General features: G+C 33.6%; 2 protein-coding genes across 3 annotated transcripts; one reads left to right on the forward strand and one right to left on the reverse strand.

Moving 5' to 3' along the window:
* Window positions 1-6,718: 6,718 nt before the first annotated feature.
* LOC133871267 (replication protein A 32 kDa subunit A-like) lies at window positions 6,719-14,716 on the reverse strand. The gene is made up of 10 exons (XM_062308675.1): window positions 14,516-14,716; window positions 13,839-13,949; window positions 13,314-13,411; window positions 13,014-13,055; window positions 12,847-12,924; window positions 11,273-11,348; window positions 7,996-8,106; window positions 7,821-7,900; window positions 7,129-7,197; window positions 6,719-6,955 (listed from the first exon to the last, which is right to left on the reverse strand). Exons 1-10 carry the CDS (start codon window positions 14,618-14,620, stop codon window positions 6,871-6,873), a joined length of 855 nt encoding a protein of 284 aa, XP_062164659.1. The 5' UTR covers window positions 14,621-14,716; the 3' UTR covers window positions 6,719-6,870.
* A 5,519-nt stretch (window positions 14,717-20,235) lies between these two features.
* LOC133871919 (protein ACTIVITY OF BC1 COMPLEX KINASE 1, chloroplastic) lies at window positions 20,236-27,880 on the forward strand. Of its 2 annotated transcripts, none has more exons than XM_062309383.1 (14): window positions 20,236-20,743; window positions 21,245-21,451; window positions 21,933-22,022; window positions 22,149-22,295; window positions 22,972-23,136; window positions 23,272-23,412; window positions 23,515-23,694; window positions 24,175-24,370; window positions 24,747-24,874; window positions 25,812-25,883; window positions 26,193-26,305; window positions 26,400-26,547; window positions 27,161-27,230; window positions 27,364-27,880. In XM_062309383.1, the coding sequence occupies exons 1-14, from the start codon at window positions 20,432-20,434 to the stop codon at window positions 27,426-27,428; spliced, it is 2,034 nt and encodes a 677-aa protein (XP_062165367.1). In that variant the 5' UTR covers window positions 20,236-20,431; the 3' UTR covers window positions 27,429-27,880. The 2 variants fall into 2 exon arrangements, with proteins under 2 accessions (XP_062165367.1, XP_062165368.1); XM_062309384.1 differs by having other exon boundaries at window positions 20,590-20,727.
* Window positions 27,881-27,954: the final 74 nt, after the last annotated feature.

Genomic DNA, 27,954 nt, shown 5'->3' on the forward strand with positions numbered 1-27,954 from the left:
GCACGCCTTTAAGCTTTTAATTTTCATTTTTACCTAGGACCGTACTCTATATGGTATTATTAATACAGTAAAATTTAACCACCACGTTGAAGATGAATAGACATGGTCTCTCCATGCTTATAATAACAAAATATTAATTCGACAAGACATGTGAGAAAAACATATGTTGGACTATCAATTCTTTGCAATTTTTTAGGCCTTACAAAAAAAAAAAAAACTGAGCAGCTGCACAAAAGAGGACCACCTAATTAATTGTACAATTCACATCCGGACAAGAGTGGACTACCTAATTCTAATTACACATGTACGTTGCACCGACATCCTTAAAATCAATAGAGAAAGACAGAAAACAGTACTGTGCAATCATGTGCGATAGTCTGGATTCATCGAACCCGCATGACCTAGCTCCATGGATGGTCTAACCCAGCACAAAAGGAAAAAACAAAACAAAACAGTTCATTTGACATGCGGAATATAATAGGCCAGGACAGTACGTACAAATAACTCATCCTGCTTATTTGAATAGAAGGAGCAAGGGGGAGAGGACTAGGGTCCACCCCAAGCCATATTCTTCTTCTTCTTAAAGTTAATCACATTGTAATGTACGTGTTATTTTAAGCAGGTTATATATAGAGACTAGAGTTAATTACTTTTACTGCTAACATGTGACTATTAAACCCTCACAAAACTTATTAATGCTTTATTGCTTGGACGTAGGTAATGTGATAATTAAGTGAAAACAAGTGTCCAAAGAATTGATTTTTTTCAAGCACATTATGTTGATTGTCACTACAATGGTTTTGTTATTTTTCCTTTTCTTTTTCCTTTTACTTGGCCAGTTTGTTTGTTTTTTTTTTTTTTTTTTTTTTGGTAGATGAAAACAAAGAATTGATTTTTTGTTCAATTATTTGTTAAAAAAAAAAAAGGGGGGGACCGGGATATACTTTAGCCCCTTGAACTACCACCACATTTTCATTTACGCTACCAAATTTAAAAAGTGACATCAAGGCCCCTTATACTGCCATCGCATATCAAATTAGACACTTTTGCATTTTTCTTTCTAAAATTAAGGATTAAATATTATTTAGCCCCTTAAACTCTCGTTTGTGATGTAGCACCATGAACTGACAACTCACATGATATGGTCCCCTAAACTACCAAATTGATATGATGTAGACACTTCGTTAGGAGAGTCTATCTTCTTGGATGGAAAACTGACCAATCTGACCTAATCTTACCCATTTTACCCTTGTTTCTATCGTGTGATATACCAGAATTGCCCTTCTAGAAGTCAAACGTGTGTTGTAATACAAAATGGAATTAAAAATACAAAACTAACCTTAATTGTGCAATTAAAGGACGCAAAGGCCCATGATACTCCATTTCCAATTACAAATACACCATATGAAACACGACTTGGTTTTACAAATTAATGCCTTAGTCATCTTTTCCGCCTAATCCGAAGCAAGCTCGAAGGTCACTCTCGAAGGTTTCATAGTACACGTTGAAAGTCAATCAAGCAAAACTAAACCACGTGATTCAGTTTTTTCGTACTCCTAAAGTAAGAATACTACCATTAATTTTGGTTTCTCGTCAATATTTAACAAAATTCAGTCAAAAAAGATGACTGATATTAAAATCAGGATTTTATGGTAAAAGAGATTTGTAATGATTTCAACTCATTTATTCAATTGTTATTGGTTGGTTGTATGATTTTAATGAAAAGCCCTTTTGAAAATAAAAAATTTTTCGTTTGCCTAAAGTAGTCGTTAGTTGGTCCCATGTGCGCAATGATCTCCCATTTTCAAAGACATGATCGGTGCACAACGTGTAAGTATTGTACATCTTTGTAGAGGCATAGGGTAGGATCTATGTAGATAGTAGAACCACTACATGGATCCTACCCGATGCCTCTATAAACCTACGCATAAGTTGCATAGGAGTCTTTTTCTTTTTCAAATTGGTTGTCTCTCAGAAGGCTTTACATTTTGTGGACAATTCATTTTTGACACGTACAATATGATAGTACAGTACAAATAATTCATCCTACTTATTTGAATAGACGGAGCCAAGGGGAGAGGACCACTGTCCAGCCCTGTTCAACATGATGTTGATTGATTTTTATTTTTATTTTTATTTTTCAAGCACATTATGTTAATTGTCACTGCAATGGTTTTGTTATTTTTCCTTTTACTTGGTCAGTTTTTTTTCTTTTTCTTTTTCTTTTTTTTTTCTTTTTTTTTTAACAGAATGAAACAAAGAATTGATTTTTTGTTTAATTATTTGTTAAAAAAAAAAAAACTCCTCAAATCGTTAAATTAGGCGGAAAACCTTACACGTGACACGCACATGAACGTTTTTAAAGTGAAATCATGAAAATATCATTAGTTTACAAACTAAATTTATTTAAATATAATAAGAATTAAAAAAAATCCAAATAAAGAAATAATAAATTAAATTTAAATTTAAATTTAAAAAAAAAATAGAAAACAAAAAAAAGGGGGGTGGGGGATATACTTTAGCCCCCTTATCTACGGCCATATTTTTATTTACGGTACCAAACTTTAAAAAGTAATATTAAGGCCCGTTATACTACCATTGCATATCAAATTAGACACTTTTGTATGAATTTTTCCTTTCAAAATATTCTTGAAGTTATTAAAAAATAAATAATCATTTGGGGAAGAAAAAAAAATTAAGGGGGCTAACAATGTGAAATGATCCACCTCTTTTTGATATTTTTAGTTTTCTTTTTTAATTATTTTCAAATGGTTATTTTTAATAACTTTAAGGGCGTTTTTGGGAGAAAAATGCAAAAGCGTCTAAATTATCACTCAATAATAGTACGAGGGGCCCCAATGTCACTTTTTAAAGTTTTGAGATGAAAATGAAAATGTTGTGATAATTTAAGGGTTAAAAGAATATTTTTCCAAAAACAAAAAGGGATTTAGCCACTCCAACAACATCCAATAATTAAGGGTTGTGGCCCGACCACCCCCAAACACTTTCAGCCACCCCCATATGATTTTATCTTGATAGAAGATAGATGATAGCGAATCCAAAGAATCCAAAAATAAAAAAGAAGATTAATACAGTTAAGTCATCTAAACTACCAGTCATTTTTAAAAGAAGCACACAAACTGACAAGTGTGAGATTTTGATACATCAAACTACCATTTTGTGCCAAATAGACTACTCTGTTAGCCTTGCCATTATGTTGGATGGAAAAGTAGTCATGTGACGATTTTGACAAAAAAAAATTCCTAAAATACACATTTTTTCTAAGAAAAGAAAAATGAAAATTAATAAAATTAAAACAAAAATCTATTAATAACAAAAACCAAAAACAAAAAAACAAAAATAAAAATAAAAACAAAAACAGAAACAAAGTGTAAGGTGGTCAAACCACCCCTTCATGGAAGGGTCGCGAGCCACACCTAGTGGATTGGGGCCCTTGGGGGTGGATGTAACGGGCCACCCCATGGGGACTGGGGTGGTTAAGTTACCTCTTCCCTTTGGGTCATAGGGTGGTTCCGACACCTTACACTTTCTTTTTTAAAAAAAAAAATAAAGTATTATTAATTATTTTTTATATTAATTTTTTAAGGGTTTTTTTTTTAATGATTAATAATTATAAAGAATAAATTTGGTTTTTTATTGGTTAAAGTGAGGGTATTTTCAAAAGATTTTGGTCAATTTTTATTATTATTATTTTAATATTTATCCTAACGGAGATGAGCAAGTTAATATAAAAATAAAAGTAAAATTATTTTTTAAAAAAAAAAAATTTGAATAATTTTGTCTTTTCACTTATGCTTCGCTTGGTTCAGCGTAAAATGGTTTCTAGAAAATGATTTCGGCATTTTTCTATATTTGGTGGGGGCGAAAATAATAGTCAACCAGAAAATTATTTCTGTTTGACCAAAAAATGTTTAATAAATTTTGAAAAATGATTTACACTTCTTAAAAGAGTAAATCATTTTTCCCAGACGGCAGACGCATTTGATGCTCTTTTAAACGATGCAGTCGACCTTCACATTCAAGCAGTCGACCACTATCGAAATTTGGCTGGTACCGGAATTCGACAACTTCCAGTCACTATTGCCGAATTTTGGCCACCTTATCCGGATTCTGGAGACCGGATTTCGGCAATAATAGCTGGAATCCTACCAATCAGTTACGGAATCTCGTCACCGATGATTTTTTTATTATTTTACATTAATATTTATATGTTGTGAATAAAAATTGATTTTTATAAGTTTATATGATTGAATGAAAATATAAAAAATATTTGTGATTTTCCGTACGCGCCAAACACCGGAAAATGTTTTCGACGAAAAATATTTTCTTGAAAAATGACTATCCTGAAACAATTTTACGATACAAACCATTTTACATCGAAACAAACCAAGCATTAAACTAATCGACTATTCTCCAATTCAAAAGAACTGGAGAAAATTTAAATGCCTTTGTCTGACGGCAAGAGTCTCCGACCTCAATTTCAGATACTCGTTCAGTATTTAAGAGCACAGTATTTATATTTTATAAATAAATAAAAAATTAATTAAGAAAAACAAATTAAAAAACTCTAATGGACTGCTTTGAAATAGGCAAAACTGTTTACTAATTGTCCAGAAAAGAAAAATTAGATGCGAGTAAGAGACAAGAATGGGATGAACATTGGGAAAAACACCCAATTGGGGTAAGCCCACTGTCAACTTCACCAAAAAAAAAAACATACAAACATACAAACGAAATTAACGGATACCACATGTGACCACTGACATGTGCATCTGATAAAGTTTATTTATATATAGTCGCATTTGACAAATGCAACGTGACGTTATTTAAATTTTTTTAATTATATATGTATATCTAATAAAATTTAAACTTTTAAAATAGATTTTCTCAATTTCAAGATCCTCTTCTGTGTTACCTTATTTATGTGCTTCCTAAAACCTTACCATTAAAATAATCAATCAGTCTAACCTCATTATGTTTTTCATCTAACAATAAATAAAGTTTTGACTACAAAACATGAGAGTCGAGGGATTTAATTTAGGCCCTTGAGAGTGGTTCGACCACTCCCAAATTGAGTCAACTCACTTAAGTCATAGCTTACTCGCATAACCCGTATAAAATATAAATTTAATTAATTTTTTTCATACAACTAAAAAACAAAACCCTAAAAGAGTAAAAGGTTAAAAGTACTCCACAGTCAGACCAATAGTGCCGCTTTTCTCTATTCTCATGCATTTTTAAAAATGCATGTAATGCTTAACAACACTATTGTAATTACTAGAACTATTTGGAGTAGGGGTGTACACCGCCTAGACAGGCGATTTTTGCAACCTGACCGCCTCCACGACTGCTCTAAGTGGTTGGTTGTTTTGATGCACCGCTCGTCCTCACCCATAGGCGGGCCGTTATTTATCTCATAACTGCCCACTTATCAAGTATGCGTCTATTAGGTCTATTTTGGTGTCTTGTGTCTCTTTTCGGGGCTATTTTAGATCATTTTAGGTTTGTTTTAGTTTTTGTTTTCTTAATAGATTTTTGTTTTATATATCTCATTGTCTCCACTTACCCTACTACAACTAACCACTTGTTATGAGCAATTAATTGGGAAAGGTAGATGCATACCCGTGCAGTTGGCCGATTAGCGATGTCGGTTAAAAAGTGGTAGGATAGTTAATGGTGCAGGCCAATTATTAATCGGTTCGCCTGAGCAATCCAAGTTTGTAGTATGTAATCATTAAACTTTATCAATTGCTAATGATCTAGCAGTCAAGTAGTGTTTAAGCATTGTATATTGAGAGAGAATAGTGCATGTTGGAACGCAGATTGTTAGTTTAATTTGTCTCTGCAGCATTTAAATTCATATACAAGTCGAAAAGAAACGTATTTTGATCGGACAATGATCTTCTACGGTTCAAATTAAATGGATAGTATCAGTTGGTTATAATTTAAAGTTGGTATATCTAATTATGTATATGATGTCAATGTTGAGACATCTTTTTTTTTTTTTTTTTTTAAAAAAAAAAAAAGTGATATCATGTACATTATATACTTTTAAATACGCCAACTTTAAATCATAACCATGAAATAGATCTTGTTTCGTTTGAATTAACCCAACACGACCTGTTTGGATTAGATCATGTTGAATCAACCCAACATAATGAGTTATGTGAATCATGTTGTATTACCCATTTATTTAAATAGATCGTGTCAAAATTAAAAAAATTTGACCCATTTAATTAAAAAGAAATGCTAAACCCCAAAACTTTTTTCCAAATGATCTGGAACCACATTAGTTTAAGAAAAGAAAAAAAGTAATAAACCTAGATATTTCATGAACTGACCAGACCATTAATTTGAAAAAAAGAATTTTGAGAAAAAAATTTAGGGTCGATAGCATTTCTCGTTGGTTAACAGTTTTGCCTGTTTTAGAGCAGTCCACTAGACTATTTTTCATTTGTTTCTTAATTAATTGTTTTTTTTAAAGTTAATAAATTTAAATACGTTTACGAAACACTGAACGAGTACCTGAAATTGAGGTTGAACTAGGCTAACAATTCGTGTTAAATGGACTCACGGTTCAACCCGTTAAGAGTTAATATTGACACAAGACCCATTTAATTACGAAAAATGCTGCCAACCCCAAAAAAAATTAAATAAGACTACCAGTAAGAGAAGTTTGAATTTGCAATGGGTGTCAGAACCGAGAATGGGATGATCATTGGAAAGAACACCCAATAAAAGCATCTAATTAATTAGATATGTACACACTCCAGACCAGACAAGACTAGAAAAATAAAACAGCAACGGCGTTCACACCCAACCCTAGCGCAAGTTCAAACCTCAAGAATATCAACCACATGCAGTTGACTTGTAGTGAAACTCATCAATAGTGGAGTATATCAAACCCTCCTCCTCAAGAGCCCTAATTGATTCCCTGGAATAGAAAACAACAGAAATATAGATATATATATATATATATATATATATATATATATATATATATATATATATATATATATATATATATATATATATATATATTTGTGTTACATATATATTCATCCAATAAGTGACACATACTGAATGTAAGAGGGGGAGAGAGATTACATAATCTTATCCACAGGAAGTTTTAGCTGCCGTGAAAGTTCATCCCTGTGTATCCCCTTTTCCTGTCCACTGCATTCAACAGCAAAAAACTTCAAGCATAATTGGCAATAAGGTATAACCAAGAAAAAGTAACATATTTATTACATTCCTTTCACACCGGTTCCCGTAACGTGTTTTAAGTGACTTTTTATGTTAACCACTTAAAATACATCATATATGATAAATGAATGTGAAGCATAATTACTCAAAGGAGAATAATGAGAATCAAACATTATAGGTAAACATAAAAGTTACACGAGTACAAAAGTGATTCTAGTAGAACAAGAGGTTAAAATCATGCCACATAGACTTTAGGAAGATGGGAGAGAGATGTGGGGTTGGTGTATAGCATTACTCATTAAAAATATATATATATATATATATATATATATATATAGTGCTAGCTGCAGGGAGAAAATCTTTTTACCAAAAAAAAAAGAAAAGAAAAGAAAAAAGGAGCTAATATACTAACGTTATAATGCAAAGCGAGATAAATCATAAAAACCCATAGCAAACAAGTATATATTTCGAATAGGCGAAACCACTTTGCCTGGAAGAGATATGGTACTGCACTAAGCCATCTTATGTAAAATCAGGCAACAGAAGCAGAGAAAAATAGGATAGAAGAAAAGCTGCATATTTTGATCACTCACATGCTTGAAGGCTGCTGCAGATAGTCAAGGACCAATTGATCACAGCTCTTGAGCCCATCACTGCTAAATTGCCCAGATAACTACAGAATAGAAAATTAAAATCTTATTACAAACAATACACATGGAAAAAAAAAAAAAAAAAAACATTAAAAAAGATCTGCAAGTCATATCATACTTGACTAGATGGGGCTGTCTGATATCCACTTGATTCACTTGATTCATTCTTCACAGGAATGCTCAAGGATATATCCCCTGATCGAGGCTGGGTCGGGGAAACTCCTTGCAACTTCAGCCAAAACACAATATAGACAATAAATAAAGAAACACAACATATATACATCATACATATATCTTTAAGAGAATGAATGAATATCTATAGTATTACACTAATCACTCCCTCAATTTTGGTGTGCCCCAAGTTGAAGCCACTTCAAATAATTACCGTACAAATACCCAAATTCCAAGTAAAATGTTATGATTGTAAGGGCTAAGGGTTTAACCAAATCAATATCCAATAATGTCTAGGGCTTCTGGATGAATGGTTTGACCCTTAACAATTGGTATCAAAGCAGGCATTACGTCACGGGTTCAAGCGATGTATAGGCTAGATTAAAATATCTTGATATTATGTATGGGCATAGTATTAAGTCATTGAATACTGATAGGTGAATAAAGCCTCCAACAAAGAGAGCTATCATCAAGTCAGGCCAATAGAGAGGGCCGTGGTGAACATCGAATTCAGAAATGTAGTAAAATGTTATGATCATAGGGGTTAAGAGCATTCACATGAACTAACCAAATCCGTATCCAACAATCCTAGAGCTTTTGAACTAACGGTTAGACTCTAAACAACAGAGCTCTATTTAAATTTTGCGTGTATATTCAAGGAGAAGGTCCACAAAAAAAAAAAAAAAAATAGTTGGATGGAACGCCAAAGTCCAACCCCAAACCAAGCGAACTCTAATCAAATCAATTGCAACCGTTCTTCCCATTTATCAAATGTCCACTTAACTACTTCAAATCTCTTCATAGCTCCTCAAATGCTATGATGAGAACTTTTGGAGAGAATTCAGCAAAGATAAGAGCAAATTATACCCTAAAAGCCTAGCATTCTATCCATACTCTAAAGGAAACAAGCAGCCTTCCAATCAAAAGAACGCACAATACCTTTAACGACTCAGGAAAAATGTTAGCCACATTTATGTTATCACTCCAAAAAGATTAGTCAAGTTGCAATTGGAGCTCTCTATAATCACTTTTAACGCCCATCCTCAAAGGAACAAATGTGAGACTTAACACTCATTAACACCTTTATAATCCATCCACTCAATGTGAGTAATTCATATTCTCACTGTAGGACTAACTTTCTAGGATGATACAATCTCCCACATTCAAATCTCTAACATCCTCGTCAAAGGCAATTTCATGCAATGCTTTAGCGCCACATGCTGTTACTAGGCTATTTTAATACCATTTATAACTAAAAAAACTAGTCAAGTAACTAAAAAAAACTAGTCAAGTAATTGGAGCTCCCTAGAATTACTTATAAAACTCAATTTCATATAATATGGACTTAGCACCTATGAATACATTTATAATCTACCCACTTAATGTGAGCAATTCATCTTCCTAATATAGGACTAACTTTCTCGAGTGATACAATATCAACAAGGCACAAATTGAAAAATTGGCATGGAAAAGCCAACAAACCAAAAATCACATATGCATCTAAGCGGTAGAAGGAAAAGACTACAAGAACGCCCATTTTATAAAAACCCAACTGACTAGAAGTGCATCATGGATTTGAATGGGCAATCAAAAGACCAAGAATCTTTTGGCAAAAAGTTGTTAATACATGATTAGTAATGGTATATCTGTTAATTTTTGAGATGACTCTTGGATCCCAAAGATCTCAAACCTAGACCCAAGAAAGAAGACAACCTAAAAGACCATCCACTGGGTAGTGTTAGTGTAGACTCTACTCCTAGACAACTCAGCATTACTGAGTCACAAGCCAAGCCAGGAGATGCTGCCACAATACCTCAACGTGGCAGTGAAGGAGAGTCCAAGCCAGGAGACACAGCCACGTGTGTGCAAGCCAACATGGTAACCCAGCCGCATCCCAACAATCATGGAATCACAGATTATGATGTATCAATCTGTGATTGCCTAGCTGTTTCACAAGCCAAAAAGGAAACACAAGCTCATGATGTGCATGCAGATCACAGCCCACGATCACAGCTCAAGATTGCGCAGCTGCTGCTCCCATGCAGAAAAGGAAAATCAAAGGCTGTCATAACTCCTCCATATGCAGCTAAAGAAAAGTCCAGCAGCAGAAAGCCGTGACCATCACGAATTTGATTCTTAAGGAAATATGTACTCAACTTGTATAGAAGACACTACTGCCAATCAAATTTTCTCTGTAATCAAGTTATTTACTTTCCTTGTTTATCAGGCAAGACCTTTGTATATAAGGACCTATGTACAATGTTAATGTCATCAAGCAATAAACTGTTTTCTATACTTGTTTTTCAATCTTTTCAGGTAGTAGACTTAATAAAATCTAATCCAAGACAGTGGGACGAAGAAAAAATCAGGCAACATTTCAATAGAGAATCAACCAAAAGCATCCTCAACATTCACTTTTCTAAAGACACTCTAATTTTTCCGAAGAAGAAAAAAATACCTTTACAGTTAAATTTGCCTACAAGTTAGATTAACAAAATTTATTTGCTTCCTATAGCCCCTTGGAGAACAATTATTGGAAAGCCTTCTAGATAGCCAAAATCCAAGACAAACTGAAGCTATTTATGTGAAAAATCTCATGGAAAATTCATCCTGTCATATCCAAGTTAGCCAGCTTCATTCCCTTCTCGGATAAGGATGTGATCACTTGTCCCCTTTGCAATTTTAAAATTGAAACTCATGAGCACCCCTTCCCAAACTATCACTTCTCCCAGGTCCTGTAATGTGAATACTATTGGCCTCAAATATTCAGCATTTCACTGCTAACCCAATCTTAAATTAGAGCAGGATAATTCTTAACCCTACTCCATCTTTAAAAATTAGTCCCGATGAAACTCACTCTTTTCTCTTGTTTAGAGCTATTGTTATGAACATGATTTGACTTAATCGGACAAAATACTCATGAACAAGCCTTCTTAAAGATCCTCCAGCTGGTAGCCTAATAGAGAGCATTGTGAAGTTAGGACAGCAACCTCTCATGTTCCTCTTCTTTGCCAAAAAAAAAATACTAATTTTATTGAGTCTATTTCAGGTTAAGACTCAAAATCACACATTCTATAAAATTAAGGAGATAGAGTGAAGTAACTATTCCTATCACCTTTTTATGGATAGTGAAACAACTGAATCACCAATAAAGAATAATGTATGAGCAAGTGCATGATGCATACAACCACAAGTGGCATCAATTAGAGCACAACTACCAGTACCTGTGATTTAGATTGCAAGTGGTTATGTATGCAATCGATAAAATGGAAGGCAACCTCATCAAAGTTTGTCACAGGCCTGAAAGACAACAAAATTCGTGAGATGGTTAATCTATCTACTTCCAAAAAAAAAAAAATTGCACATACTAGAGAGAAGTATATTACGTTGGAGCTGATCAATTTTTCAAACTTAGATTCATCTCAACTAATCTCATCAAGTTGTGAATCATATGTTAGTCAAATTACAAAAACCATGTTCTCGTCTATATGAGAAAAAAGAAAGTTCATAGTAGAAAGCACCAAACGTGTCCTTCAAAAGCTTAACCAAAAATTAAAAAAGAAATCAAGCTAAACAACTGTCATTAAAATTCAAAGAATAAAGTGAAATTCCTCAAATCCATTAAAGAATTGACAGTTTAACTTCTCCGGGAAGATCAAAATTTTGGATTTCTATGAAATCTATGAGGAAATCAATATTTCAAAATTTCATTTGAGGAAAAAATATATCTGATCCCAAAGACTATTGAACTTCTTTTAAAAGAAACTTAAACTTTTAATAACACAAGGCTATCATCATTAGCCACAAGAAGTTTTTGAAATAATCCCCTCTAAATTTATGTCAGCAATTGGATTTATAAACATGAATAGAAAACATAAGCCTATGAAGGCCTTCTAGCCATGTGTAGTCATGACAAAATATCACATGTAATTCAAGCAATGGTCTTGTCTAAACCTACATGGTCGGTAGATAGCTCTAATTTCTGTGATTCATCGATGAGTGGGGAAGGCCTATATCTCTAGCTTTTTAGTCCCAGTTCGGTAAATAGATTTTTACCTAAGTTATCTTGAATTACATGTGATATCACCTGTCATGTTTTTCTAAAAAATATGCCTATGAAGACCCCCAAGCCATGAAGACCCTCAAAAGCAATAAGCTAACTCTAAAGGTAACTTAGGTACTTACTAAAAAAAACATCCTTACTCCTTCCTTGGCAATGTGAGACAAATGCTTGAGATTGATCTCAACACTAAAAACACTCCTAGTAGCTTCCTTAAACCCCCTTCTCTTCCCTAAATGTAGCGAAAACTCCCAAAAAAATAACCTCCAACAGCTTCCCTAAAGGTTCCCTAAACTAACTTTGAGCTACAATTGCTACATCTCAAATTCCCAAACTTCTAGTCTTTATGCTTGCTTCTCTACTGACGCCACTTCCCACACTGACCAAAAGAAAAAGAATGAATATTTCATTTTTCAAGTCTATAACAACAGTTTCTGCAAAGGTTTGTAATATAGATAGAATACAAACAGTTTTTTTCCTTGTTCCCCTTTAAACACGCATTTTTTTTTTGGTAAGTACATATAAAGATACAAGCGGTAGATAATGCATGTATAGCTTTTGATTAAATGGATCAACCAACTCAAACTGGTATAACTTGTCACTAGATCCAAGGGACGAAGATTATGCAGCACATTACCAGACAGAACAAGAACAAGATATACAGCAAACATTTGAGAATAATCATCCTTTCACACATGGCCTAATTGATCAGATACGAAAAAAAATTTATAACAATACCTGACAGAGAAGGCAACTAACTGCTTGACACCTTTAAAGCTCTTCAAGTGTCCATTAACACGAACATACATTCCATCTCTGTTGCATGATAAATCATAGAAAATCATCAAAACTCCTTGCCATTATGGTGCCTCATTACAACAACCACAATAAGACCGAAAACTTACAGTATTTTCTCCATTTCTATTGTGTCAAAATTCTCATTCATCCTATTAAAAATTGAACATAGATTAAGACTGGTTTTTCACAATTTAGAGTGGACTTGGAATGAAGAATAGTGTCAACTAAAGAAAGAAAATATAAGGTAATAAAAGTATCTTTTGGTTTATATTCCAAAGTGCTCCTCTAGTTTCTGCAGTCAAAACTGCATTGATGTAAAATCTAAGAAGCCAAAAAGCAAACTTTACAAATTATGACTATAGAACATAATAATATTTCATGTATTCACACCAAAATGCATAGATTACCATCTTCTACATCCAATTCGTCCTGTTCCATCGTCTAGGTTGAAACCAACATCAGTATTCCTTCCAGCTTTATCAAACACCATCCCAACCAGTGTCACCTAAACCAACAGGACATTAAGAATTTCCATAGAAATGACGACATATAATAAAAGCTCTATTTTGTCAGAAAATAATACCGAGAAAAGAAAATAGAAGAATTTGTTCACTTATCTGGATTTGTATTTCGTTTATAAAACCTAAGGAAGTTAACTTTAAGAAAGATACAAACAGACTAAAATTAATTAGTCTTGCAAAACAACATTTTGCAAAATCAAATCAACGGTTTGTCTAGTTTTGATTGACAAAAAAATAAAAGGTTGACTCAAAACTTGGCCCAGTGTCCCATAAAAGATGAATAAATCTGTAATCAAACATTTTACGTTTCTTTTTCTTTTCTTTTTTCACTTCATACATTTTTCTGGTAAATAGAGCACCGAAATATCTTCGATCGAAAGAAAGGCATCGAAAGCAATAAGTGAACAGTACATTGGCCACATCCACGCCGTTGATCACAAAAGTTGATTTTTCATCACCAGACTGAGAAGCCTCGCTTATTTGCTTCACTGTCACTGGAACCAAACCCTGAGTTTCACGACTCTGCAACCACAAACAAACCCCAACCAGCCCCCCCCAAAAAAAAACAAAGGGCAAAGAAACACACCATGAGATAGAGCAAAACATAAACCCTGTTTGACTGCCAAGAAAAGGAAATTTTGTAGACTAATGCGTCATGACGCTTGAGTTTCCTGAAAATCAAACATTTCTATGGATAAAACATGAAATGTAAAAAATGAGAGATCATTTATTTTTATCACGTATTCTCAGCAATCAAAACACTAAACCAGCGGTACAAACCGAAAGAAAACAAAAAGCCCTAACACGTCGCAAATTAGCAGTGAGAGAATACAGAAGAACGAAAATGAGAACACTTTTCTTATTTTGTTATTTTCATTTCCCGAAAATGAAAGTTGTATTCAGCTCAATTGAGTATAATTTTTTTCTGTTTAAATTTATTTCGTTTTGTAATAAAGATTTAATGACAACGAGAGACCCTCTCATTTCCTTTTCCATACTTTATTCTATAATTTTCCTGAATTTTCTGGGCAGCCAAACGTAAAATGAAGAGAGAGAGAGAGAGAGAGAGAGAGAGAGAGAGAGATTACTTTCGCCGTAGAGGGATCTGAATCGGAGGGCTGTGATTGCTGAGAGAACGTAAATCCGCCACCGGCGAAGGCGGAGTTGGCGTCGAACTGAGTGCTTGAGAACATCTTTCAAACCCTAGAGAGAGAGAGAGAGAGAGAGGTCGAAATTAGAGAGAAGCCGATCTATGAGAGTTAATAGTATGAATTTGGGGGAGTTTTATTGCGGTTTCCCGCCAATAATGCTTTAACTTTCCCGCCTGTTGGGAGGTTATATGTGATAACGATGGTGGAGTGTGGCTTGTTTTGTTTTGTTCTTTTCTCTTTTTCTTTTCTTTTTTTTTTCTTTTTTTTTTTTGCAACCAATTTTTTGTTGTCCACTTAACCATTCTTTAGCAAAATTCCATATTAAAGATTACAAAAATTCTAAATTTTTTATTTTATTAATTCAATATGTAATTTTGCAAAATATAATAAATTACGAAAAATAAAAAAATAAAAATAAACAAGAGAGAAGCAAAAGCCACTTGAAAAGAGTTGGTATGGGTAAAAGTATGACCGTTTATAGTGTTAGAAATGTTAAAGTTATGACCTTTTTTAATTTATAGGTTTTGCCCAGGCGATTAATCAGCCGATTACTGATCGATTGGTCAAGTAACAAACGATCATTACCGACAATTGTTTGCCCCCCAGCAGAAAGTCTAAAGGGTGTAGGTATTAGGCCTATTAGCTTAGAGTTTGTTTGGGTTTGCGATTTCAAAAATTGCTATTTAAAAATAAATATTTAAAAATATGCGATTTAAAAAAATGATTTTTAAAAACGCAATTAAGTGTTTGGCAAAATCACAGGTTAGCCTTTTAAAATACTGCGTTTTCAAAAAAGCATCACATTGCCTGCGATTTGAATAAGCACTTTTCTGCGTTTTCAAATTGCAATTTTTTAAAAACGCAGTTTTCAAACAATTCATTTTCTGCGATCTGGTTTAAAATCACACTTTTTCTCTACGAAATCGCAATCTCAAACGTACCATTAGGTGTGAGACTAATGATGGAATCTTTCGCAGGATTTGGAGTCGGTGATTACAAGGAAGATTACGATCAAGGTGAGTTAAGCTCACACAAATACTTATTGTCACTCTTTTATGGCACACTTATTTTATATATTAAACGTGCATGCTTCATACTCACGTCAAATACTAGTCACTTGGAAATTCCTTTTCATTTGATCGAACTAACATGGTTTTGAATTATTTAAAAATTATCATCCAAATTAAATACCTTATCGATCAAGCACCTAGGAGCCCATAACATTCTATCTATTTACCCGATGATTTCTCTATATTTTCATTATATTATGTATTTTTTTGTCTCTCTTTTCTTTTCTTTTTTATTCTTTTTTTGTATTTTTCTCACGCGGGATGCTACACGGGTAGTGCCAAGGGGTGGGTTGGGCTAGTTGTGGCCAACAAAGTTGAGCCAGGTGGTGTTTGGTGAGGCTAGGCCCAATGACAGAGCAAATAACTCATTTTTTGTAGGGACCAAACTAAAAAATATAATGACAAGATAATTTCTTTTGTTCTCTTTATATATTATGTTTATATTATATACGAAAATATGATCAACACAATCTACGATAGAAATGAAGTATTTTTTTTTTATAAAAAAAAAAATAGAAATGAAGTATTTTATAACACAATATATATATTACAAAAAGTATATCTATCGATCTTCATAAATGTGTCAAGATTGATATTTAAGGAAGGTAACATGTAGGCACTAGTACAAATAGAAATAACGAATAACTTCACAAAATGTTATCAAATTATACGCCGTTTTAAGATAAGGATACTGAGCTAGACAACTAAATTATTCGTAATAAACTCATTCTCTATTTTATTGTGAATTGTTGTTTTAATGACTTTCATAATTGAAAAAAAAAAAAAAAAAAACTCATTCAGTAGTCGATGTAGACACTAAAAGAGCCAAAACAAAACGAATCAATCTATCAATAAGATGATATGCATTTGATTTTTCGTTTTTATCAATTATTGACATAATTTCGCAATTGAAGACAAAGTTTGTAATCTTGAATTATTAAGCACGTCAAGGTCAAAATGCTTTAACTAAAATTTCAAATTATTTTTCTCATACTCAAAAAAATCAAGAGGATAATACTTATCCACGAGACAAGACTACATATATTTTGAACTTAAATATTATTTACTAATCATTCTCTAAGGCCTATTCATATAAATGTGTCCTTATATAAACAATGATTGGTTGGCCTCTTCCATTTAGATATATAATAAATCTCATTCTATGCTATATATAATGGTATATATACCAGATTAACATGGCCAACCTTCAATGCACTATGGAGGAGATTATTTCTTGAACCTCAACATAATCTTCACAATGGAAAAGAAAAGAAAAGAAAACTAAAAAAAAAAAAAAAAAAAAATTAAAGATAACATTTTGGGTATAAAGATAACACCATGACAACATATTATTTGTTAAATGTACAACATTACCCTCACTAATACATAACTCTCTCACAAATCCAATTAAAGAAATTCTCTTCATAGAATTAGCTTAAGGTCCACAAATTGATAACCGGCAATATTTAGAAGAAAAAAGAGGTTTGAAGCTATTTGTTACGTAGAAGTATATTTGATAAAGGTTTTTGAGGTGGATTTTTATTATTATTATTATTATTAGTAATAATAAATGATTGATGTGATATAAAGTAAAAATAACTTTGAATTCTTGTAAAGAAAAGTGATATAATGCTTTTAAAAGGTTATTGATGTCATATAAAAAGTGAAAAAAAAAAAAAATAAATAAATAAAATAAATAAATAAAATTGTTAAAAGTGATTGATGTGATATAAAAAGTTGAATGTTTTGAAGTTTACATTTTTAGGGAAAAAAAAATGAAAATGTTTGCCAAACAAGATCTTAGGAAATGCTATTTTGCATTTTTTTTTTTTTTTCAGTATACTCAGTTGATGTGAAATGCTCATTTCACAATGATTTTTTCTTTTCTTTTCTTTTTAAAGTAAGATTGATTTACGAGTGAATTGAGCATAATACGTCAGTGGAGTATGCTAGAAAATGCAAAATAACATTTCTCCTAAGCTTAAGGTCCACATATGGGTAATTGGCGTTACTCAATTTAATTTAATTTTTTAAAAAAATAAAAAAATAAATAATTGAAAGCTATATATATATATATAGACACACACACACATTACACATTACACATAAACCAAATTTCTCAAAAGAAGCTACAGTAAAGATCCGTACATGTATTTGATACGAGTAATGTTATATATTACACTATTGTTTCACTACAGTGAAGATCTGCACGTGTTTGATACAAGTAATATTATATACTACACTATTATTTTACCATTAAATCACTATGCTGACGTGGCATTGTCAATCCAACTTTAAATAACCTTATATCGGCGTAGCTCTGTTAAACTTTTGCTATTCATATATTTTATATTTTCTTAGCTCCCTTGTTCTACTGTTCGTGCCCAATATAGAGTTCTTATTAAAAAGAAAAATCATTAATAAATTAACGATGGTACATCATTATAGTAAAATAGTGGTGTGTATATAGCATTATTCTTAATCATTTGATATCACTTATTAGAGTCTCAATTGTTTTTCAAAATTTTTATATGTGGCTTGGCCAATAGCTGGTTCAGTCAGTAAAGATCGGGAAGTATGGAATGTTGAAGGATATTATATACGTATCTATTAAGTAGAATACACCCCAAAGATGGCTGAATTGAGTGAAGAATTTGTGGCAACAAGTGAAATCTTTTTTAGCTCATAAAAAAGAAAAAGAAAAGGAGTAATGCCACTTAGGATCAAATAGATCATTTGCATTTCAAATGAAATGGGGAGCATTTATTTCATAGTTGTGACTTAAAGTTGATGTATCTAATGGTGTATTTAAAGTCAATGTTAATACATTTTTTAAAAAATTAAATAATATAAAATCATGAACAACGTTAGATATATCAACTTTAAATATTGACCGTGAAATTAATACTATCAATTTTATTTTAAATCGAGAAGATCCTTGTCCACGTACTACACCTCCATCACATTGGGCTGATGTGTCAACGCCCATAAACCATTGGATAAACTTTTGTTAGAAAAAGAAGAAGGTCTAAGTAAGGACTGATAGCATGTGAGATGCACATAATGTTTTAATTAGCATATGAAAAGTACATACATTCTATTAAAAGAATACGAACTTCCCATACACTCAACAGTAGGGTAAACCTACAAACTTCTAGGTTTGGGAGATAGGCCCATTAATTTTCAATATGTTATCCAGTTTTAAAATAAAAAATACCCCAATATTTTTGTTAAAAACAAATTTTCACCCTTCTTATTTTTTATTTTTTTAATATTGTCCCATTGAAAATCCTAGTTTCACCCCTGCTCAAATGACACGTAAGAGTTACATAAACTTGATCTAAGAAATAAGATGAAATTTCGGTCCTTCTCATACAAGGTTAAAATAATGGATAATTATACTATTGGTCTATATGGTTGGCCTAAACTACAAATCACTCCCTCTGGTATCAAAATGAATTTAGAGATCTATGTAGTTGGCTTAATTAACAAATCACTCCCTGGAGTCAAATTACATGAAAAATTTTAACAGATTCTATTAAACACCACATAAGCGCAATAAGATAACGACACATGTCAATCTTAATAATATATATATATATATATATATTTTTAAAAAAAGAAGAAAAAAGCAAAGGGGTGGCTGTCAAGTAGGAGACATGTAGCAGTCCGAAAGCATGGCGACAAACTGAGCGCACAACGATGCATCACCGAAACCACAGAGATTGACGATCAGATCGGTGAGCCAGTGTGCGATGGGCTCATCGTCGAATGCGAAGAGAGCCTTGACGAGAGGGGAGACGAGGAGGTGGGAGTGGAGGAATTGGGGCTAAGAGACGGCAGGGGAGAGCTGGGAGAGGGTGTAGGAGATGTGGAGAGTGGGAGAGAGAGGATCGGCGACTAGGTTTGAGAAGTAGAGGAGGCAAATGGAGCTGCTCTATTGGGTGTGGATGATGAGTGTGGATCGGTGCCCTTGGGAGCATGCTGGGGCTGGATCATAGTAGGATATGGCTTCTGCTTCTTCTTAGAGCTCGAGGTCCATTGGTTGGGGGTGGTCAAGCCACTCCCAAAGGGGTGGCTGGCGGTTGGTAGTCACCATTTGCTATTTTATTTTATTTTTAAAAAATAAGTTTTATTTATTTATAACTTTAATTGATTTATATTTTTTTTAATTAAGATTGAGATGTGTAGCCATCTTATTAGTGTTGATGTGACGTGGACGTGACGTTTAACGGAATTTGTCAAAAATTTTAACGAAATATGACTTCAGGGAGCGATTTGTAAATTAAGTCAATCACATGGATCTCTGAATTCATTTTGATACAAAAATGAGTGATTTGTAATTTAGGCCAACCATAGAGACTAATGGTGCAATAATCCCTTAAAAAAAAAAAAGAATGCTAGCAGTCTTATTTGCGGATTAATATTCTCTTAAATTATATATAAGAATTTAAAAAAATTTAGACAGATAATTACAAAAAAATTACTCATAAAAATCACCCCTAACGGGATAATTAGTTAAACAATCCAACTTTTGTTTGGCGAGAAATATCGTGAACCATCCTCCTTTGCGTCTTCGTCTGAAATTTATCTTGAAATCACCGAAAGTTTATGTGGTTGCCAATCTTCTTATTTATCATTACACAAAACGGTCTATTCCTTCCGTTTATAAAACGGCTTTTCGAAGCTGTTGCTGATCTCTCTTAACCGCTTCCTCCCTCCACCGCCACCACCTTCTTCCTCTCTATGTCCCTCTAGGGCTTTCACTTTCTGCTCAAGACCAATGGACTTGATCTGTACAAATTGTGCAAACGCAGTTCCTTTCTCTGCTAACCACAAATATGTGCCATCACATACTCCTTTCCATGCCACGGCGCTGAAAAGGAGCAAGAAGAGAGCAGTCCTCAATTTTACGGCGGCGGCGGCGTCGGAAGCCGGTAGTTTGGCTAATGGCGCCGCAGAGAGGAGGAGCTTAGCAGCTACGAGAGAGAGCGAGGGCCGGGCGTTGCAATTGGGGAAGTCCAGCAGTGCCTTGGAGCAGCTCGACATCGAGCGTGGCGTTTGCGTGCCATTTCGCAAGTACTCTCCCGGGACAGTATGATTTTTCTTTTATTGTGAAAACAAGTTTTTAGCAGCATGAAGTTATGCCATATTTCTTATGTATTGGGGTGAAATAGTGATGTTATTAGTGTTATAGGCGGTGATTCGGTAGAGGAACAATATGACGTTGCTTGAATGGAATTTTGTGGAACTTTGTTGCGTAATTGCGTCGAATTCGGAGTAGTGGTGTTTACTGGAATTCGGATGTGAAAAAACCTAATGAAATAACTTTTTTTTTTTTTTTTTTTTTTTGGCGTTAATTTGGTTTTTGAAGTTGGGGTTTGTTCGTTGATAATTGCGTGAGGAATAAGGGCTTGCAATATGAATATGACAATTTGTTAGGTTTTATTATTATTGTTGTTGATGATTTGGTGAATAATAACTGGATAGAGTAGTCAAGTATGAATATGAAAATACTTAAACAAAGTCATCTTCAATTTGTTATGCATTTGCCTTTAAGTGGCAGTAGGGTTTATTCTATTGTTGTTGGTAATAGGTGAGAAATAAGGTATTGGAATCCAGAGGGGCTGTTTTGTCGCTAATTTCGCGAGGTGTGGAGATAGTGTGGAATTTGGGGTTTTACTGGTCTTCCTTGGTATATGATTACTTGGTTGGAAGAGATGAAGAAGTTGTTCCTTTTCGTGCTCGCCAGCTTAGGACTCTCCTGTGTGATTTGGGACCTTCTTTTATCAAAGCAGGCCAGGTTTGTTGCGATTTTATTGATTTGCTCCAGTACATATTTACTTGTGTTGTTTGTGTTCCATTTATTTAACAGTAAGTATTTGTCACTGTACTTACATCTTCAATTGGTCCATTTTTCTCTTTTTTCCGTATGAATCTGAACTTAAATTGTCATTAGTGTACCGTTTGTTCTTGACAATCAGTTTTCCAAAACAGTATTCTTCTTCTTCTTTTTTTTCCCAGTATAAGTATTTCGATTTGAACCGACTTGTACATTTGGATTTCTGGTGAGTCAATGAAATGATGAAAAAAAATGACATTTATGGAAATTTGAGTTAAAAAATATAAAGTTTCACCCAATTGGCCGAAATTTATTCCAGCTTCTTCATATTATTCACCCTGATTAGCAACTTCTCAATTATGGCATTGAACTTTGCTCAATTATCACACGTGTTTTGGTTTCATGTGTTCCCTGTTGATTGAATGTTGTCCATATGTGCCAGGTTCTTGCAAATAGACCTGATATCATTAGAGAAGATTATATGAATGAACTTTGCATTCTTCAAGACGATGTTCCTCCTTTCCCCAATCAGGTAAAAGCCCATTTTGTCAATACTTGGCTAAAGCTAAGCACTTCTATTTGTAATTAGCCTTTTTTTTTTCCCCTGTTACATTGTGGGATTAAACATTTTTTTTTGTATGGCTTGACAATGGTCTAGGTTGCTTTTAACATCATAGAAGAGGAATTGGGCCAGCCACTTGAAGCTCTTTTCAGTAAAATTTCATCGCAGACTATAGCAGCTGCGAGTTTGGGTCAAGTTTACCGAGCTACTTTACGTGCCTCCGGAGAGGATGTGGCTATTAAGGTTGTATGATGTTTATCCTCTCTCTCTCTCTCTCTCTCTCTCTCTCTGGGACATTCATGGTTTGGGAACTATTAGTTTTATAAAGGTATCGATAACTTCACCTTCATTGGATATTATTGTTTGCTGGAGCTAGAGTGATTCATACCTGTTGAAGTCATCAGCTTCCTAGTTGCCATGTTTCCTGTAGCTGGTGCAAATTCTTTACCTTGTTACTAGATTACAGTGCCACTTGCATAGTATAAGATGGAGGCATAAAAGGAATGGAATTGTTTTCTTTGAAGTTGTTAAATCACAGTTGTCTCAAAAATTGATGCTAATTAGAAATTGTAAATTTAATCATTTAATTGCTATCTAATACTCCTCTTCACATGTGGGCACAAACAAATCTTCACTTAATAGGACTCGACATGTGGAATATTTATTGAAATGAGAAATATAATGTGAGTCAAGATTTGAACTTAGGTCTATTGCTCTTAGATTATATTAAATCATTAGTTGTCCCAAAAGATTAAACTCATCAGAAATTATAAATATAACCATTTAGTTAATATTCTAACAAAAGTAATTGATTTTTGATTTAGGATATGTTGTTTACATGTAAGCTTATGTGGTTCTATAGAGATTTAGAATTATGTAATCTAACTAATTATAATTCTAAATAAATGTTTCATTACAGGTTCAAAGACCCCAGATAGAGCCTATAATTTATCGGGATCTTTTTCTATTTCGTACTCTTGCTTCATTTTTGAACGGCATCAGTCTACAGAAGCTAGGGTGCAATGCAGAGCTGATAGTTGATGAATTTGGCGAAAAGCTTTTGGAGGAGCTTGATTACACATTGGTACCTTTTCAGAACTTTCCTCTAGTTGGCATTAAAGTTGTTATGTACTATGCTTTCAGCATTTTTTTTTTTTTTTTTTTTTTTAACTTTTATATTTGATTGCATGTAATATGCTGTTTCTTTTCTCTGATTCAGGAAGCCCGTAACATCGATGATTTTCTTGAGAACTTCAAGGACGATCCAACTGTCAAAATTCCTCGGGTTTACAAGCAACTTTGTGGGCCACGTGTTCTTGTAATGGAGTGGATTGATGGCATCCGGTGCACTAATCCACAGGTTTGACTATCAAGATAGATGATGATGTTTTGATCTCTGTTTACTTTGTAAAGCAACAGAAGTCACTTTGTGTATTAATAATCTTTCCTCCATGTAAGTCAGGCTATTAAGGAAGCTGGCATTGATGTGAATGGGTTTTTAACAGTTGGTGTTAGTGCTGCTTTGCGGCAATTGCTAGAATTTGGGTTATTTCATGGAGATCCACACCCTGGAAATATTTTTGCTATGCGTGATGGACGTATTGCATATGTGGACTTTGGGAATGTTGCGGTGCTTAGTCAGGTAATGTTTGTTTTGCCGGAGACAATAAGTTGACCTGTATGCATTTGACTTCATTTATGTGTAGTATTTATGGCTGCTTTTAATAATAATACAAGCTCATTGCACCTACAAATGACTCAATTACAATAAATATTGAAAGTATTAGAAGATTTCTGATGTCTATTTTGATAATTTTTAAACATATGGAAACATGACATAGATTTTTTTACAGATTCTTTTCATATACTCTTTTGTCAAACAAAAAACTTTGATACACTCTTCTCATTGGTCCAAGTGTTGATGTACAACATGGTAACCGGGCTCCCTTGTAGAAGCACAGCACAGCCAACCCGACAAAATTGGTAGACTTTAAGGATCTGTTAGAACAACCATTAAAGATTAAGATTCTGCTATGTTTTTTTACTATCTTTAAGACAATCTGATTTTGCTTGGAGAAGCTTTCTGTTGAACCCACATAACGATTGCCTTTCAATCTTTCAGCAAAATAAACAGATCTTGATTGATGCTGTTGTCCATGCTGTAAATGAGGACTATGTTGAGATGGCAAATGATTTCACCAGGCTTGGCTTCCTGGCTCCTGGTACTGACGTCTCTCCCATAATCCCAGCTTTAGAAGCAATTTGGCAGAACTCTGCTGGAAAAGGACTCTCTGATTTTAATTTTCGAAGTGTTACTGGTAATTTCTCTCTCTCTCTCTCTCTCTCTCTCTCTCTCTCTCTCTCTATATATATATATATATATATATATATATATGTTTGCCATAGTGATCCCTTCAGATAAATCACCCTGCTTCTGATTTGATATAGTAGCATGAACGGTGTTTGAATGTCATATTTGTCACAGTATGTAAATGTTTCACATACCTATTCATATAAATGTTTCACATACTTATTCAGAATTTGTTGAAAAATTCAAACATCATGCTGATATAATTTACTATTCAATCCCCTACTAGCTACCTCTGATATAATTTTACTGCATAATTTTTTATTTATTTTCCTAGTTACTTTTTGTGATAACATGCTTCATGCACACGTGCATATCTGCTGCAGGTAAATTTAATCAATTGGTTTACAATTATCCCATCCGTATCCCAGAGAGGTTTTCACTTGTCATCCGTTCCTTATTGACTCAAGAGGGAATCTGTTTCACTCTACAGCGAGACTTCAAATTTCTGGAGGTAAGGATAAAGCTTCTTGTTTTCCTTGTTTATATTTGGGTATCATGTCTTCTTTTGAGTTTGTGACTGACGTATTTTAGAAGTTATGATCTATTGGAAATGGACATAAGATGATCATTACTATTATAATCTTTTTCTTGTTATTTTTGCTCCTACTAGCTAGGTGCTTCTCTTGTATACTTCCTGTGTACTTAGGGGTTTCTTATGCTTTTAATAATATTTCGATTATTTATCAAAAAAATCATCACTACTATAATCTTAATACTCAAGGACAACTTTCAGCTTGTTGCTGAAAAAGAAAAAAGGGAAAAGAAGGTAGCTCATCAACTATTGTTGGAATGTTTTTCCTTTATATTTATTGAGTTATGGCCGTAGCTTGTTATAGTAGGTATGCTTCAAAAGATTGCAACAGAGTATTAGTCAACAGTTTCTTATTCGCACCTCTTCTTTTTTTGGTCTTCATCTTTGACCATACTGTTTTTAAACAGAACTGTGGCGTCAAACTCAAGTTGTTTATTTCTATTATCTTGCTTGTCCTATATTTTAGATATGTAAACGATAATTACATTTATCAAGCTAATTTAATCTGTAATTCATTTTGTGTTTCTGAATATATTGTACCTGAAAAAGTCTGATAAGATGAGCTCTGTTTTGCCTTGTTAATATTGTCACCAACTGATGCTTTGGCTCAAGTCAGGTTGCAAGTATATTTTTCTGTAACACCTTAATATTTATGTATGCCCATGAGGATTGTACTAGTTTATTTTCTTGTAGATATCACCAATTCTGGTTTTGTAGAGATTTTTATTCATAAACTACACTACAAATATTTGTGGCTAAGTGCTACGATAGAAGCAGTGACTTCGTTAGATGCAATGTTCCAAGTTTTATCCTGATTTCTCTTTTCATATAATTGCTAATGTTAATTATCAAATAGGTTGCCTATCCATATGTGGCAAAGCGCCTCCTAACAGACCCAAATCCTGCTCTTCGTGAACGCCTCGTACAGGTCAGTTCAAAGCCATTCTTCTTTTGAAAATTCATTTTGTTTAGAATTTTCACCCTTGCTGTCATATACGTTCTCAGAACTAATTTGTTTGAAGTTGGAGAAGCTTCTAACTTGTGCACAACTGAAGAAATTGATTTCTGAGTTTTCCTTCTTTTTTCCCCTCTTCATATCAAGCTATAGAATAGTAGTTATATATTGGTTCTTCGGTAGTGCTCTATGTTTTCCATATTTCAGTTGGCCATGTCCTAGTTGCATCAACATATGTTTCTCCAGTTACAGCCTTTGATAATAGTCTGTTACTTGTTTTAGGTTCTGTTCAAAGATGGTCTTTTCCAGTGGAAACGGCTTGAAAACCTTATCGTTCTTGCTAAGGAAAATGTCGCCAAGATGAGCAGCAACCCAGCATTGCAAGTAAAGCACAAGTCTGTATCTTGTCATGGTCACTAGCTTCTTTTGTTTCTTATTTTGTGTGGGAGTTTTAAGAACCTTTATTTACTTGGGCCTTTTTTTATACAGGCAAAGTTCTAGAGACTGGCAATTTGGAAGAAAACTAGACCTTACAGATACAATCAAAGATGGAGCTCGCCTTTTCCTTGTTGATGAAGGAATTCGTAGACAGCTTCTTCTTGCTTTGACTGAAGACTCAAAGCTTCACATCCAGGAGGTCTGTCGATCTGAAACTTACTTTTATTTTTGGGAGAATTACACTTATCCGCTCTGAACTTTTACCTCAATTGCAATATCGTCCAAACTAAAAAAGCTTGCAATTGACCCTCCAAACTATTAGTCCCTTTTATTTAACCCCCTGCTGTTAGGGCTTTTGGTTAACTTGGACAGCAAACACATGAAATGTCTATTACACCTCCGGGGATATGTGTGAAAATACCAAAATGCTCTTTAATTAAACAAAATTAAAAAAAAATATATTTGTAGGAGACCCATGGCGAGGTTTCCTCCCATGGAAGCCCACTATGAGTCTGGAGACCCACAGCTAGGTCTCCTTGCCTTATTTATTTATTAAAATCTAATACAATGGTACTATTGTCATTTTCATTTTCCGTGAAAATTTTTAACGGAAAGGGCTAAGTGAAAGGGGCAAGTAGTTGGAGGGTCAATTGTAACTTTTTTTAAAAAAATAAAAATAAAAATAAAATAAAATTGGAAGACATTGCATTTGAGGTAAAAGTTCAAGAGTGCTAAGTGTATTTTCCCTTTATTTTTTATGGTCATAATATTTGGTTTACAAGAATTCTAAATTATGAATGTGTCTTTTACAGCTTGTGGATGTTTATAGACTGGTGGAAAGCGATATAGACATACCATCAGTTGCTGTGGAAGTGGTACGAGGTAAGCTTTATTAAACACTTTGAACTTAAACGACAAATTAATCAAGTGGTTCTGTGACATGATGCAAAACAAACCTCATCTTTAAATTTTCGATGTTTAATTGCTACTCAAAATTTTATGCTGGGATTTGCAGACTTACCAGCTGTTGTTCGGGATGTCATGCTCTCCTGGAGTCAGTCAGTTTTAGGTGATCGATGATTATAGCTTCTCGCTGGCTGCATAACAAAAAGAACCTTGCTTCTTTCAGATGAGTATCATACCTTACAATGTCGACTTTCCATCATTCTTTGTGTAGGAAGAGCTTCTTGTTTCAAGTTGTAAAGGCCAAGGAAATGTTATTATAAGAAAAAAGAAAAGAAAAATTCATACTGCTTCTGTATAGAAACCGTTATTTGTTTATATAGATAACTAAATAATTTTTAGTTTTGAAAGGCAAATTAAAAGAACTCAATAATTTATAGTTTTAAGATCATATTTTGATGACCAAGAAAGATAGCGACCCCGTGACCAAGAAATAAGTAGAACTCTTTCTGGGTCATACATGTCATTTTCTTTTTTGGTGCTGATATAGTATAAGTTGTGAATTTGTAAATTAGTTTGATGTTGGTTGTTAAATTATTAATTGATTCAACGTTTTTTATTGGTTTAAACTTTTGAGATAATTGGTAATTTAATATGGTATGAGAGCAGAGATCCTGAGTTTGAACTTTTCATTCACAGTTTA

Source organism: Alnus glutinosa, chromosome 6, assembly GCF_958979055.1.
Source record: "Alnus glutinosa chromosome 6, dhAlnGlut1.1, whole genome shotgun sequence".
In the NCBI taxonomy this organism is placed as follows: Eukaryota; Viridiplantae; Streptophyta; class Magnoliopsida; order Fagales; family Betulaceae; genus Alnus; species Alnus glutinosa.